At 38.4% G+C, this 17,389-nt stretch overlaps 1 protein-coding gene across 5 annotated transcripts in view; it reads left to right on the top strand.

The window, feature by feature from the left end:
• Positions 1-17,389, top strand: part of LOC113582019 (nck-associated protein 5-like) — a 69,106-nt gene that overhangs the window by 28,682 nt on the left and 23,035 nt on the right. For all 5 annotated transcript variants that reach the window (XM_035520657.1, XM_035520655.1, XM_035520656.1 and 2 more), the window contains exons 3-5: positions 5,389-5,532; positions 16,995-17,063; positions 17,280-17,318. In XM_035520657.1, the coding sequence (XP_035376550.1) occupies positions 5,392-5,532; positions 16,995-17,063; positions 17,280-17,318 (249 nt within the window). In that variant the 5' untranslated portion in view covers positions 5,389-5,391. The remainder of the gene's footprint in view (positions 1-5,388; positions 5,533-16,994; positions 17,064-17,279; positions 17,319-17,389) is intronic.

Genomic DNA, 17,389 nt, shown 5'->3' with positions numbered 1-17,389 from the left:
CATATAATATTGTACCACAAATCCCTCCAACTAACTATTGGATGCTTAAAATTTGTAAACACAATGTGTGAAGAAGTTATAGAATAACAGAAGTTAGAGAAACTGAAGTTATGTAGTAACAGAAGTTATAGAGTAACTGAAATTATAGAGTAACTGAAGTTACAGAGCAACTGAGGTTATAGAATAACTGAAGTAACAGATTAACTAAAGTTATAGAGTAACTGAAGTTAGAGTAACTGAACTTACAATGTAACTGAAGTTACAGAGCTACTGAAGTTACAAAGTAAATTAAGTTAGAATAATTGAAGTTATAAAGTAACAGAAGTTACATAGTAATTGAATTATAGAATCACAGAAGCTACAAAGTAACTGAAGTTACAAAATAGCTGAAGTTAGAGAATAACAGAAGTTAGAGTAACTGAAGTTAGAGTAAGAAGTTATAGAGTAACAAAAGTTAGAGAGTAACTGAAGTTATAGAGTAACTGAAGTTAGAGTAACAGAAGATAAAAGGAACTGGTTATAGAGTAACTAAAGGTATAGAGTAACAGAAGTTAGTGTAACTGAACTTACAATGTAACTGAAGTTACAGAGCTACTGAAGTTACAAAGTAAATTAAGTTAGAATAATTGAAGTTATAAAGTAACAGAAGTTACATAGTAATTGAATTATAGAATCACAGAAGCTACAGAGTAACTGAAGTTATCATGTAACAGAAGATACAGAGTAATAAGTTACAGAGTAGCAGAAGTTACAGAGTAACAGAAGTTAAAGTAATTGAATTTATAAAGTAACAGAAGTTAGAGAGTAACAGAACTGATAAAGTAACTGAAGTTAGAATAACAAATTATAAAGTAACTGAAGGTACAGAGTAACTGAAGTTATAGATTAACAGATGTTATAGAGTAACAGAAGTTATAAAGTAACAGAAGTTTCAGAGTAACTGAAGTTACAAAGTAAATGAAGTTACAGAGTAACAAGTTATACTAAGAAGTTATAGAGTAACTGAAGTTATAGAGTAACAGAAGTTGCAGAGTAACAGAAGTTAGAGTAATTGAAGTTAGAGTAAATGCAGTTACAAAGTAACTAAAGTGACACAGTAACTGAAGTTAAAGAGTAACAAAGTAACTGAAGTTAAAGAGTAACAGAAGTTACAGAGTAACTGAAGTTATAGAGTAACAGGAGTTAGAATAACAGAACTTATAAAGTAACTGAAGTTAGAGTAAAAGAATTTACAAAGTAACTGAAGTTACAAAGTAACAGAAATAATAGAGTAACTGATGTTATAGAGTAACTGAAGTAATAGAGTAACACGTTAGAGTAACTGAAATTACAGAGTAACAGAGTAACTTAACAGAGTAACTTAAGAGTAACTATAGACTAACAGAACTTATAGAGTAACAGAAGTTATAGAGTAACTGACATTATAGAGTACCTGAAGTTATACAGTAACATAAGTTAGAGTTTCTGAAGTTATAGAGTAAGAGAAGTTACAGAGTAACTGAAGTTACAGAGTAACAGAATTTATAGAGTAACTGAAGTTATAGACTAACTGAAGTTAATGTAAAAGAAGCTACAAAGTAATTGAAGTTAAAAGTTACAGAATTCAGTATAAAAGAAATTAGAAAGTAACTGAAGTTACAGAGTAACTGAAGTTATAGTCACTGATGTTACAGAGTAACCGAAGTTTCAAGTAACAGAATATATAAAGTAACTGAAGTTACCGAGTAACAGAGGCTACAGAATAAAAGAAGTTAGAATAGCTGAAGTTATAGAGTAACAGAAGGTACAGAGTAACTGAAGATACAGAGTAACAGAAGTTACAAGTATATGAAATTACAGAGTAACAGAATTTACATGTAACAGAAGTTATACAATAGCAAAACCTATAGAGTAACTGATGTTATAGATTAACTGTAGTAAGAGAGTAAAAAATGTTAGAATAAGTGAAGTTATAGAGTAACAGAAGTTAGAGTACCTGAAGTTGTGGAGTAAAGAAACTTGTAGAGGAACTGAAGTCAGAGTAACAGAAGTTACATACTAATTGAAATTATAGAGTAACTGGAGTTAATGTAAAAGAAGCTACAAAGTAACAAGTTACAGTGACAGAAGTTATAGAGTAACTGATGTTATAGAGTAACAGAAATAATAGAGTAACAAACAGAGTAACTGAAGTTACAGAGTAACTGAAGCTATAGCATAACAGAAGATAGAATAACTGAAGTTAAAGAGAAACAGAAGTTACAGAGTAACTGAAGTTTCAAGAAACAAAATTTATACAGTAACAGAAGTTACAGAGTAAATGAAGATACAGTGTAACTGAAGTGACAAGTATCTGAAATTTTAGAGTAACAGAAGTTACAGAGTAACTGAAGGTACAAGTAAGATAAGTTATAGAGTAACTGAAGTGACAGAATAACAGAGGTTACAGAGTAACTGAAGTTATAGTAGCTGAAGTTATAGAGTAACAGAAGTTAGAGTAACAACTTACAGAGTAACTGACGTTAAAAAGTAAAAGAATTTACAGAGTAACTGAGGTTAGGGTAACAGAAGTTACAAAGTAACTGAAGATACAAGTAACAAAAAATTTAGAGTAACACAACTTATAGAGTAACTGACATTATAGAGTAACTGAAGTAATAGAGTAACAGACGTTGGAGTAACTGAAGTAAGAGTAGCTGAATTTGTGCAGTAACAGACGTTAGGGTAACTGAAATTATAGAGTAACTGAAGTTACAGAATGATAGAGGTTACAGAGTAACTGAAGATACATAGCAATAGACATTACAGGTATCTGAAGTTACAGAGTAACTGAAATTAGAGTAACTGAAGTTATAGATTAACAGAAGTTACAAAGTAAATGAAGTTACAAAGTAACTGGTTATTGAGTAACAAGTTACAGAGTAGTAGAAGTTACAGAGTAACAAGATAGACTAACTGAAGTTAGATTAAAACAAGTTACAGAGTAAATGAAGTTAGAGTAACTAAAGTTGCAGAATAACAGGGTACAGAGTAACCTGTTATGATACACAGTAACAGAATACACAGTAACAGAAGTTAAAAGTATCTGAAGTTGTAGAGTAACAGAAGTTACAGAGTATCTGAAGGTTCAGAGTAATAGAACTTATAGAGTAACTGAAGTTATAGAGTAACTGAATTTAATGTAATAAAAGTAACTGAAGTTACAGAGTAACTGACATTAAAGAGTAAAAGAACTAATAGAGTAACAGACGTTAGAGTAACTGAAGTTACAGAGTAACAGAAGTTATCAAGTAACTGAAGTTACAGAGTAACAGAGGTTACAGAGTAACTGAATTTAGATTAGCTGAAATTATAGAGTAACAGAAGTTACAGAGTAACTGAAGATAGAGTAACTGAAGTAACAATAACTGAACTTAAAAGTAACAGAATTTATAGAGTAACAGAACATGTAGAGTAAATGAAGTTATAGATTAACTGACGTTATAGAGTAACTGAAGTCATAGAGTAACAGAAGTTAGAGTAAAGGAAGTTATAGAATAACAGAAGTTACAAAGTAACAAGTTAGATTAACAGAAGTAACAAAGTAACTGAAGTTAGTGTATCTGAAGTTAGAGTAACAGAAGTTATAGAGTAACTAAATTTAAAGAGTAACAGGAGTTACAGAGTAATTGAAGTTCAAGTAACAGAAGTTATAGAGTAACAAGTTACAAAGTAGCTAGACTAACTGATGTTATAGAATACCAGAAGTTACAGAGTAACTGAAGTTATAGAGTAACTGAAGTGACACTACAAGAATTTACAAAGTAACTGAAGTTACAGAATTGAGGTTATAGAGTAACTGACGTTAAAGGGTAACATAATTTATAGAGTAATTAAAGTTTCAGCGTAACTGAAGTTATAGAGTAACTGATGTTATAGAGTACGAGAAGTTACAGAGTAACTGAGGTTATAGAGTAACTAAAGTGACACTAAAAGAAGTTACAAAGTAACTGAAGTTACAGAGTAATTGACGTTATAGAGTAACTGATGTTAAAGAGTAGCAGAAGTTATAGAGTAACTAAAGTTACAGCATAACTGAAGGTAGAGTAACAGAATTTATAGAGTAACTGAACTTATAGACTAACTGAAGTTAGAGTAACTGAAGTTACAGAGTGACTGAAGTTATACAGTAACAGAAGTTAGACTAACTGAAGTTATAGAGTAACAGATGTTACAGAGTAACTGAAGTCAGAGAAACAGAAGTAACAAAGTAACTGGTTACAGAGTATCTGAAGTTACAAGTAACACAAGTTATAGAGTAACTGAAGTTACACAGTAACATAGGTTACAGAGTAACTGAAGTTAGAGTGTCTTAAGTTATCGAGTAACAGAAGTTACAGAGTAACTGAAGATACAGAGTAACAGAAGTTACAATGTAACTGAAGTAACAAGTTACAAGTAACAAGTTATAGAATAACAGAACTTATATAGTAACTGAAGTTATAGAGTAACTGAAGTTACAGAGTAACAGAAGTTACAAATTAATTGAAGTTACAGAGTAACAGAAGTTATAGAGTAACAGAAGTTAGAGTAACTGAAGTAACAGAAGTTGTACAGTAACTGAAGTTGCAACTAACTGAAGTTACAGAGTAACAGAATTTATATATCACAAGGTATATATCTCAAAGGAACTTTTTATTAAAAAAAATATAGCAGTAGAAAACAAGGTACAAAATCCAGTTCATAAAACTCCTCTTTAGAATGTAACATCAGTAAGTCCAGTTTATGTTGCAACTGAATTCCTTAATTTTATTCATTTTCAAATTATTTGTTTAGCAGTATGAAGGTTCTTAGCCTGCAGTGTAAATAAAGAGGTACTAAATTAATAGGCAGATATTTCATGTGTCTGCCTAAAAGCTGTCAGCTGAATGCAATTATATGCACTTTACAGGCAAACGCACAGGCCTGAATTCCAGGAAGACAGGACAGAATAAAAGAAGATATGGTGAGAAAGGATATAGGTGCTATTTTTAACGGCAAAGTGTTGTCAGCGATTCAAAGCAAGCTGCTGGCAGCCTGTTATTCACTGAAGGACACTGGCTTTCCATCTATTAATGGACCTTAATGGACCTTGTGTTTTAGCTGGGGAGGCAACTACAGTGAGTGCAGTGTGAGGAAGTTTTAATGGTTTGGACAGCGTCTCACACATGATGTTGGTCTTGATTGTATGTGATGCACTCTCAACCTCTCAATCACTTCTTATGTAAAAAGAATTATATGTGTGTTATATGGTATTGCAATGCTAGGAATAACCATCACACACTGCACTGTTCGGCTTATATATGGAAGCCTGCAGTGATCAGTTTTGGACAACATATTATTTAGTTCTGATAGCTGAACTGATAAAAGTAAATTATTTTTGCATCACAGGTGATGATGTCTGAGCCCAGAGAATGCAATGAGACTTTTGAGACAGAAGAGGGTGATGGTGAGCCATTTTTGGAGGAGGAGGAGGAGGAGGAAGATGAAACAGAAAGCAGTAAGGAGCTCTTAGAGAGGATAAGAGAATTAGAGGTGAGACCATGCAGATGCTCCCTACAAACTTCCAATAATCACATAACTGTTCAATGTGCAGTGGTTATTTTTAGAATCATGCACCAAAAGCTTTGAATTAAACCCACAGACATGTATATTTTGCTCTGTGACAAAGCTGCCAGAGTAAACCTTCAGTACCTTTTCTGTGGACTTAGATGAGGAACTTTCACAACTTCTAAAATGAATAATTACTTAGCATTTAAATTAAAATAACCAAAAGAAAGTCCAATTCAATATAGATGCATTTTTACTGATACTAGAACAAACAAATAGAGACTAAATATTTATTTGATCACAACAGACTGGATGCATAGTTTGTAGCTTGACTTTTGGATAAACAAATTTTAAAAAATGGATTTTCCAAAATTTTGAAAATAATGGAAGTAATTCCATTAATTTTCAAGCCGCTGCATGCAAAGTCTGCAATTTTCTTATCTCTAGGCTACATTTCCACATCTGTTCTAAAACATCTGTGTACAAACTGTCCGTAGGCACAAGTAAATTGTCATGTGAGACACGTGTGTGAACAGCTGTTCACACTGCACATTGACAACTCTATAAATTGTTCTTCTCATGCACATTTACATGAAGCCACACCCCAAATCTCTATATATGGTAAACAACTTCCCTTTGAAAGGCACAGTAGGCTGATTGTGTGGCTTGTTATAGACAACATGGAATGTGTCAAAAAGTATAAGAAAAGGAATTGTACCGATACACACAAGAACACACTCACACGCACGTACGCACGCACACGCACACACACACACATATGCACGCACGCACACGCACACACACACATAGGCGCGTGCGCACACACGCACACATACACACGCACGCACACTCACACGCACGTGCACACACACGCACGCACCCCTGCACACACACGTGCACACAGACACACACAAACGCACTCACACACGCACGCACACACACACATACACACACACGTGCGCACACACACGCATGAACGCACGCACTCACACACGCATGCACGCACACACACACAAACACACACAAACACACACACACACAAACACACACACGCACGCGCGCTCACACATGTACGCACGCACACACACGCATGCGCACACACACACACACACACATGCACACACACACACTCACACGTGCACACACACACACACACACACACAAACACACACTCACACATACACAGACACGCACACATGCACACACACGTGCACACACACACGCACGCATACACACGCACACACACGCACACACGTGCACACACACACGCGTGCACACGCATGCACACGCACACACACGTGCACACACACATGCACGTACACACACACATGCACACACACACACACAAACAAACACACGCATGCGCACACACATGCGCACACATACACACACTCACACACACGCATACACACACACAAACAAACACACACACAAACACACGCACACACACACACACACAGACAAACACACACGCATGCGCACACACACACTCACACACACACACACTCACATACACGCATTCACACACACACACACACAAATACACACAAACACACACGCACATACACACGCACGCACGCATGCACACACACACGTGCACACACAGACACTCACACACGCATGCACACACGCACACACACACAAACTCACACACTCACACACACGCATGCATGCACACACACACACACAAACAAACACACACAAACAAACACAAACACACACGCACACACACACAAATACACGCGCGCGCGCACACACACAAACACACACACAAACACGTGCACACACACACACACGCGCGCGCACACACACACGCACACTCACACACACACACACGCACTCACACATGCATGCACACACACACACACGCGCGCGCACACACACACAAACACACACTCACACATACACAGACACGCACGCATGCACACACATACGTGCACACACACACACACGCACACACGTGCACACACACACGCGTGCACACACACACGCGTGCACACGCATGCACACACACAAACACATGCACACACACACGCACGCACACACACACACACACATGCGCACACACATACACACACACATGCATGCACACACACACACACACAAACACACACACACACACACTCACACATACACACACACACACACACACACACACACATGCACACACACACCAACAGTAGAAGAACCAAAGTTTTATCTGGAATGTTTATGAGAAAAAGATAAGAAACAAAATGGTGAAGAGTCATGAAGACAAGTGACTCTCTAGTGCTGTATTGTCTGGAGTTTGACCTGTGGCACAGGTGGAGAAAAAGCAATTTGATTTAAACTGCAGCCCACAAAAAGGTCAGGCATACCACATGTGGGGTGTGTGTGTCACTTCTGTGTCATCATGAGATGACAAAACTGTCTGCTATTATTGGAGAGACTCCCCTGAAAGGATTTATACTTGATGGTGACACAAGAGTGCAACTCTGGCAACCACAGAGGAGGACCATCAAAAGGGAACGAGCAAGTTGTATAATTTTAACAGGTAATTTAACACTTGCAACATAACAGTTTGGCAGAAACATAACTGTATCCAAACATAGGCTTATTTTAAATATGCTGAATCACAGCATGAGACACAATAATTGCAAAAATAATTGTTTGTTTTTTATGTAGATCCACATACCATGTTGGCTTAGAACTTTGGGGCGCTGTGGGTCCTCGCTGACTCTGTGCAGGTAAAGCAACTAGAAGACATCCAAGCAATGAAGACATCGATGAGAAACTACAGCAGATTAAAACTAATTTGAAATAACTAAATTCCAAACTAAAGGAAGTGATTTTGTTGTTTTCAAAGAAATAAATGCTAGAATAACTGCTAACTGTGTGAGTACTTTGTGTTGAAATATCCTAAAAACATGGAATCAGGGCTGCAGGGCATAACCCCCATATAGTGGTGAAGGTACTGGACTTGTAATCAGAAGGCTGCTGGTTCAAGTCCCACCACTGAAAAGTTGCCACTGTTGGGGCCCTGAGCAAGACCTTTAACCCTCAAGTTGTACTCAGTCATAATTGGATAAAAGCATCAGCTAAATGCACATGTAGTGCAATATGGCAATCTACTACATTTCACACTCACCAGTAAGCCAGTCAAAAGGATCAGGGGTCCCATGTGTCCGGTGAAAGGGTAAGTCCTCCCTGGCCAGTTGGTGATGACACTCAAATGTGTCACAAATTGCCTGTATTGATTGACAGACATTCTTTTCTCTTGTGAATTCCTCAAAAGGGTGTAATGTAATGTCTGTGTGTACACTCTATTGCCACAATTACATTTGGAAAATGTATTGACATGGAAATCCCTCATTACAGTTGTCTTTTCTGTCAGTGTACCTGAACGTGAAGCGCTCTGCTGGGTGAGTGATGTGAAGGTAAGATAAGTGGCTTTATTCAGCTCAGAGTGGCTGGGAGATGCCAGCCTTTCTCCAGTTTCTCCAGTGTTCACATGGCTAGAAACCCTTCAGTAAACTCTTGAGTGTGCATAGGGATGCTATTGATGTGTTTTGTTGGTCTTTCCAAGAGTTAAGACAGTTGCTGGCAGAAATAAAATAACTCAGGGAAATGAACCCGACGAATGAGCCTCTCAACACTCTCAGCAAAGAAGTCTGTGCTTAAAAACTCTCTGTGTAAAACTGTGTGCAGTCTTTAAAATCACTCATACTGTGTAAAACTGTGTGCAGTCCTTAAAAACACTCATGCTGTGTAAATCCTTACATACACATTTCCTGTACACAGCTGTGTATGGTCCTTACAAATACACAATCCCTGTACACAGATGTTTATGGTCCTCACACCTACATTCACTGCACACAGATGTGTATGGTCCTTACAAACACACTCCGTGCACACAGCTGTGTATGGTCCTACACAAACACTCCGTGCACACAGCTGTGTATGGTCCTACACAAACACTCCGTGCACACAGCTGCGTGTATGTCACATATTGAAGCAAAGCAAAGTTAGGCATCATTGCATGTAATCTTCAAAAACATCTTTATATAATCTTGCCTTTTGTATTGCACTATAATTTGCCAGATATTTTGACAATTGACAATAAATTAGAATTGGAATTCATCATAATCAGTTTACTCAACTTTACTTTTCGACCACTAGGGGTCCCTGTATACGCGTGGTTAGGAGTAGCTCTAAATACATTCTGACACAGAAGAAGAATTTGATCCCGTTCACATTCTATGCATAGAAATGTATGTGTACAGTTAATGCACAAAACTGGGTGCACTTATGTTAGGTAAATGACACCTGACACCTTGGATATAGCTTTCCTGCAACCCACCAACATCAATCTAACCAAAAAAAACATTAAGTAATTAGAAATTCCTAAACAAATAATAAAAAATCAAGACAATTTCTCATATAACTTTTTTAAATCCTCATATATGTCAAAGACTAAAGACCTTTGCTAAGGACTATGTTTGGTGTGTTTGATTTGTGAAGAACTCACCGGCCATATTCTAACTGATTTAGATAATGAACATTGAAACAACAAATCACCTGCACATCCCTGTAAGTTTACTAACTTTACTTGTTCATGATTAGTTATTTAATTTGAGTCATTCATGTTTTTGGTTTGTTAATGAAGTTACATACCACAAGAGGATGCTTGTCCTATGTACAGTGAGTCCACTATAGCCATACTTAATGTTCACAGCTGCTTATAGCTTTGTGCTATAAAACACTGCATATATGGAGCAAAAAATTAAAAGAAATATGAAAAATGTCTCTCACATACTTACACAGAGTGAGAGATGGAAAGAGAGAGAGAAAGATAGATGGAGAGAGTGAGAAACAAATGGGGAGGGGGAGATAGATGGAGAGAGAGAGAGAGAGAGAGAGAGAGAGAGAGAGAGAGAGAGAGAGAGAGAGAGAGAGAGAGAGAGTGTGTGTACAAATACCCCTTTACTGGTAAAGTGACTTGGCCATGATTGTTCTTGGAATGTGTGTTTGATTGATTTGGAATAATGAGTTTGATTGATTTGGAATAATGGCGCTTTTGTCTGTAATACACATTTTTAATTAGTGTGAGTGTGTGAGTTCCTGGAAAAATGTAGGCTACTAAATGCTAATATTTATTACATTAGTAATAAATATTACATTAGTACCTAGACAATATTTAGTCTAGGTATTCATGTGTTGGTATCTGCTCAATGAGATTGATTATCCGAACCTTCTAAACAGCACCAGTGTCTGCGTTGCCAGCCACTCTGACATCTTGTTTGTGTTTGTTTTTTTTTTGTCAGTCTCTGCTTCATCAAGTGCTGTGCTTATATTTGGTAAAAAAAAAATGGGACACTGCTGTAGAGAGTAAAATTTTTCCTTTGATTTGTTGCTTAGCATGGTAATAATTTTAGGTCGCTGTCTTGCATAGTTCTCCTTACTCTAAAACTTGTCTGCACTATTTGCATATTACTGTCTGTTTTCTTTTATATGCTGAGACTGGATCAAACCTGTTGACTTAGTATGTCAGAGAGAAAGGTTCACAAGGCAGCGGGTTCCCAGGACTGAGCCTGGAAAGAGTTGATGTACTTCTGAGCTCTTTAGCTGTAAAGATGCCACGCTACAAACTTGACTGTTTCAGTTCTGGATACATATTTTGGAGTTATAAATTAGACAGTACACAGTACACAGTACATAAGACAAGAATATATCAAACAAAACAAACCCATAAAGAAGTAATATTGAATTTGTAATGATAAATATATGTCACACTGCAGCAGCCTGAAACAAAATTGCAAAATACAGTCAAAATGTAGTTCTGCTATATTCATGCTATATCTGTTCAGTTTTATTCATTACAAAGGAGCATATTGCTACTAAACCCAGAACATCTAGCTGGTGTGTGCAGGGTTTGATACATTGGAGTTCTTCCATGCATATGTATAAGTATGCGGTGTTTGCTGCGTTGGGCCTGTGTTTGTGGATGGCACACTCATTAAGATGTTCCTCACGTTGAGCGGAGTTGACTGCAGCCAATTTCAGTCTGTTGTGCTTCCTTCCTTCACACGTTCCTGTGAGTGAATGCCTGCCTCTTCATGCCCTTAAGTGCCTCTGTTAAATCTTTAGAGATGCACGCTGGCCATCTCACATGCTTATAAATACTCTCTACTGCTTCTTTGGCCATTGTCACACCACCCTTCTCTGGCCTGGCGTAGGATTAAGCCAGTGCTTTCAACCACATGGCCGTTTGCTGTCTCTTTATATTCATGCCAGTGTAAATTCACAGTTGCGATATAAATTCTAATTAATGGCACACTCCTGCATTATCTACAAACTCAGGACTGATCTGAAGACGACCAATGCATCACTAACTACTTTTGGACACCTACTTGTCTGTTAAGAGGACATACCAAACTCAGTTTGCAACCTCATTCGTTACCTGGGAGAGTCTTTAAAAGTAGCCAAATAACCAAAAAGGCACTGAATATATCACTCTGATTTCACACTGAATGTATCACTCTGATTTCACACTGACTGTATCACCCTGATATCACACTCAACATATCACTCTGATATCACACTGAATATCACTCTGATATCACACTCAACACAACACTCTAATATCATACTTATCACTCTATCACACTCAACATACCACTCTGATAGCACACTCAAAATATCATTCTCCCAGACACTCCAGATTAAACATGCTGTAACCACAATGCTCATATAGTCATCACAACAACATACACACACGTATGTACATATAATATAAACAACACACATATATATATACATACAATATAAACAACACACACATTTACATTTACATTTACATTTACATTTCCGGCATTCAGCAGACGCTCTTATCCAGAGCGACTTACAAAAGTGCTTTGTCATTTGCTCATAGAATATATTTAAGTACAGTACAGTAGGTTAGAATTAAACATACCAATGAACTAGAATACTGTAGAATACAGGGATGAATGCTGATATCTAGAAGTGCAAAATACATGAGGTCTATCTTAAACAATGATAAGTGCTATAAACAATAAGTGCTAGAGTTTGTTAAACAATATAAACAATGCCCTACAATAAGTACTAAATTAGTCATTCAATAAGGGAGCAGTGTCAGTTGTCCTTTAAATATTCCGCAAATAGATTGTCTTCAGTCTGCGTTTGAAGACTGCAAGGGACTCTGCTGTCTGGACAGCAAGTGGGAGTTCATGCCACCTTGGAGCCAGGACAGAAAATAATCTCTATGCTTGTCGTCCATGAGACCTGAAGCAAGTTATTTCAAGCCAAGCCATACTTGAGGTTCAAAGTACTCGAGGTACAGATCGGGCTTTGACCATTGACCTCATGTATGAAGGGGCTGGTCCATTTTTGGCTTTGTAGGCAAGCATCAAGGTTTTAAATCTGATGCATGCAGCTACAGGGAGCCAATGAAGGGAGCGCAGCAGTGGAGTAACGTGTGAAATTCGGAAGATAGAAGACCAGTCGTGCTGCTGCATTCTGGACAAGTTGTAGAGGTTTGATGGCTCTTAGAGGAAGACCAGCAAGTAGCAAGTTGCAGTAGTCTAGCTTTGAGATCACAAGAGACTGCACAAGCAGCTGGGTAGCTTCCTGCGAAAGAAAGGGTTAAATCCTTCGTATGTTACAAAGGAGGAATCTGAAAGATCGGGTTAGATTAGAAACATGAGTTGAGAACGACAACTGGTTGTCCAAAGTTACGCCCAGGCTACGGGCAGCTTTGGATGGTGATACCAGGGAGTTCTCAAAGGAAACAGTGAGGTCATGGTAAGGTTTGGGAGTACCTGGGATGAACAGAAGCTCGGTTTTACTGGGGTTGAGCTTCAAGTGGTGGGCTGTCATCCATGACGCAATGTCAGTCAAGCATGTCGAAATACATCTGGAGACCTGCATGTCAGAGCGTGGAAAAGAAAGAAATAATTGAGTGTTATCAGCATAGCAGTGGTAGGAGAAACCATGAGAAGATATTACATCACCAACAGAACGAGTATACAAAGAGCAGAGAAAGGGGCCCAATAATGAGCCTTGTGGAACACCAGTGGAGAGTCTACACGGTTTGGATGTGGATCCTCTCCATGTCACCCGATAGGACCGTCCATCCAGATAGGACTGAAACCGTCTCCAAGAGCCAGTCACACCAAGCCTGGAAAGAACAGAGAGAAGAATGTTGTGGTTCACTGTGTCAAAGGCTGCTGAAAGGTCTAGAAGAATCAAAACAGATGACTGTTTGGCAGCTTTAGCGGCATGAAGTTTCTCAGTCACCGCTATGAGGGCCGTCTTTGTAGAATGTGCCAGTTTGTAGCCAGACTGATTTGGATCATGCAGCTGGTTCTGGGTGAGAAAAAGAGACAATTGATTATAAACTGCTCATTCAAGGGCTTTTGAGAGGAAAGAGAGAACTGATACCGGTCTGTAGTTGGTAACACTGGAACTGTCAGATGTGGCCTTCTTGAGGATTGGTACCACCCTGGTGGTTTTGAATGCAGTAGGTACGTATCCAGAAAATAAGGAGTTGTTGATGATGACAGATGAAAGGAAACAGATCTCTTGCAATTGTCTGGAACAGAGCAGAAGGAATTGGATCCAGCGGACATGTAGTTGGATTGCTGGAAGTCAGGAGTTGAAGAATTTCATCTGTGGAGAGAGGAGAAAAAGAAGTCAAAAAGTTGGATGTTGGGGAATGAACATTGGTTGGAGGGGTGGGAACAGAGGAAAAGGACTGGTGGATTTCTGCAACCTTCTCCTCAAAGAAGGTGATAAAATCTTCCTGAGTAAGAGATGAGGAAGGAGGGGGAGGATTAAGGAGAGAAGAAAAAATAGTGAAGAGCTTGCATGGATCAGATGATGATGATTTGAATTTCTATCTGTAGTAGGATGACTTTACAGATGTTACTTCCAGTGAGAACTTGGAAAGGAGAGACTTGTATGAGCTGAGGTCTGAATCTACGCGAGATTTCCTCCACCGCCTCTCTGCAGTCCTTCATTCTCTCCTGTGGCAGCGAAGTGTTTCTGTTAGCCAGGGGGCAGGTGGGGAGGACTTAGCAGGTCTAAAGGAGAGAGGGCACTCATTCATTGATGAGGAGAGTGTAGAAATGAAAGTATTTGTAACTGTATCCAGAGAGAGAGAGGATAGAGAGTCAGGGTGAGGAAGGGTGGACAAAATAGTAGAAGTAAAAGAAGAGGGAGATATGTAGTGCAGATTGTGACGGAGGGAGGCACATACATGCACACACGTCTATTCATACAATATAAACAACACATGCAAATGTATGTACATACAATATAAACAGCACATGCACACGTATGTACATACAATATAAACAACACATGCACATGTATGTACATACAATATAAACAGCACATGCACACATGTATGTACATACAACATAAACAACACATGCACACGTATGTATATACAATATAAACAACACATGCACACATGTATGTACATACAATATAAACAGCACATTCACACATGTATGTACATACAATATAAACAACACACATACACATGTATGTACATACAATATAAACAGCACATGCACACATATGTACATACAATATAAACACACATACACATGTATGTACATACAATATAAACAACACACACACACAGGCAGTATTGATGTTATTTAGATTCATTGCAGTAACATGATTGTTCATAGCAAATGTTCGTTGTCATCGGTGGCCAAGTACTGTAACACACACACTATTGGTTAGGCTGAAGTAGAAGACGTTTGCTTCCCTAAAACTAGTGAAAACCTGCATAACTGTTTGGATTCAACACTGATCTGAAGGTGTCATCTGTGGCCACATCTGACCAGCACATGATTTAAAAATTCCATATTCTTTATTCCCTTATTCCACTTTGATTGCCTGTATGGCATTAAAATGCCATAAAGGTAAAGTGAAATGTGGAACTAGGTCTATTGACTCCTCCAGTCTATTAGTATCAATTATTGATTGATTGAGTCAATATTGTCTCATTTTTCAGACTGTGTTAGTGAATGTTTTCTGGCTAGAGCCCATTCTACTTATAATTACAATCAATTCTGCTGCTGTTGAGCCTTAATGATCTGTAGAGGCAGAGAGTAAACAGCCCTCCTTGTTTTTTTATTTGTACCCTTGTTCCTCATAAAATCCACTTGGGCGAGCATGTGTTTCCTTTGCTCAATTAAAAGTCAGGTCGATCACAAGGAAATGCAGCCAACCCTTCTTTTCCTCTATGTAGCAGTGGGTGGAGGATGCAGACTGAATAGGTCTGTTCAGAGGAATAACTAAGGGTTATATATGAGAACGGCTGGCTTACATTTCTCAGGTCTTACACGTGTTTCTCTGCATCAGTTAACGCCAGGCTGATATTTCAATCAGCTGTTATTGTACTTGCAGAACAAGAGTTTTGATTAAATAAATACATTTGGTACAAACCAAAAAGTTGACTGTTTTGTGGTTATTCATCCATTTGTCCACTGTAGTTCTTTTATATGGAAGACACAGTGCGATGCTTGTAATAGCTCTTGGCTCTCTTGAGGCTAGTGGAAGTCTGGGTTTAAAATACTGCCACATCCAAAGAGTGAATTTCTAATTTCAGAACAGGATAAATAAAATGGTGATCTGATTTCAGCGTATGCTGTAGAAAGGCCTAAATCACTCAATAACAGGATTCTGAAATTGCAAGTAATATATCTGAAAAGTGTCAAAACCTCAGCCACCTACAAAGATGTTTTAGGGTGAGTTAGCCATGGGGAGATATTCCATGGGGAGATATTCCTGAAAAATGACCATACAGCTTTAGAACCTTTTAAGACAAATAGGACTGTCTAAAAGGGTGTTGCAAATGTGTCTCTGGAAATTTAATCCAAGGTTAGCATGCTGAAAGAAATTAAGAAATCCCCATTATGTGATGTTTAAAATGAGTCCTTCATGTGTTTGCTGTGCAAGTGGTCCGGCTGGAGTAAGTCATTTAGTGTAAAGAACTTTAATACCTTACATGGGCCAGTATGGCATTTATCAGAGAAAGCACTGCAAGCAGACCGATTGATCAATTGATTGATTGATCGACTGAGCTTGTTGTATGGTTCCTTCAATGTGTTCTTCTCTTTAGTGTCCAGACAAACTTCTTTCTAAAGAATCAGAGCAAAGAAAAGAAAAAGCAAAGAAACAAGGCTTATGAACGTGAGGTAAATATGTGCAGATCGTTCACAGATGCCACAGACACTTCGCAGTAGGCAAGCATGCAGTAGGCAAACAGTGTTAAAATAATGAGGTTTGTATAGATGTGCTCCCACCCTCAGTGGGCTCAGGTCAAAAGGGGTGACTGCTTTGTGATGAAGGATGTTGAAGTTTGACTCTTTTTTTTGTAAATCACAAAATGACACCTTCATGTTCTCTCATTTTTGTTCTCTCTGCTGTAGGCAGAAAACTCAGCTCTTGCACTGGCCAGTGAGCACCAGAGGGAAGCGTATGAGCGATGTCTAGATGAGGTAAGGCCCAGTGCTAATGCTAGATGGACTCTCTATACAGCAGTATGAGCTGGTAAACATGGTCAAATATATTTCCCTCATTTCTGTGGCCTTTTGAGTTCTGATGGAGTGCTTTCCCTCTCTCCCTTTTCATGGCACTTTGCTGAGGTTTTATGTAAATTGGCTCTATGGGAGAAGAAGCGCTGAATATCGTCTTCCTTTCTGTTTGGGTTGTAGGTGGCCAACCATGTAGTGCAGGCGCTGCTGAACCAGAAGGTACAACTCTGCATTAAGACTTAACCACTGCTGGTGGGGTTTCCCCACCACTTCAAATATTTACTCTGGCC

The sequence above is a fragment of the Electrophorus electricus genome, chromosome 20 (assembly GCF_013358815.1).
Source record: "Electrophorus electricus isolate fEleEle1 chromosome 20, fEleEle1.pri, whole genome shotgun sequence".
In the NCBI taxonomy this organism is placed as follows: domain Eukaryota; kingdom Metazoa; phylum Chordata; class Actinopteri; order Gymnotiformes; family Gymnotidae; genus Electrophorus; species Electrophorus electricus.
The sequence above is the reverse complement of the archived record's forward strand: the minus strand, read 5'-3'. Positions and strand labels throughout refer to the sequence as shown.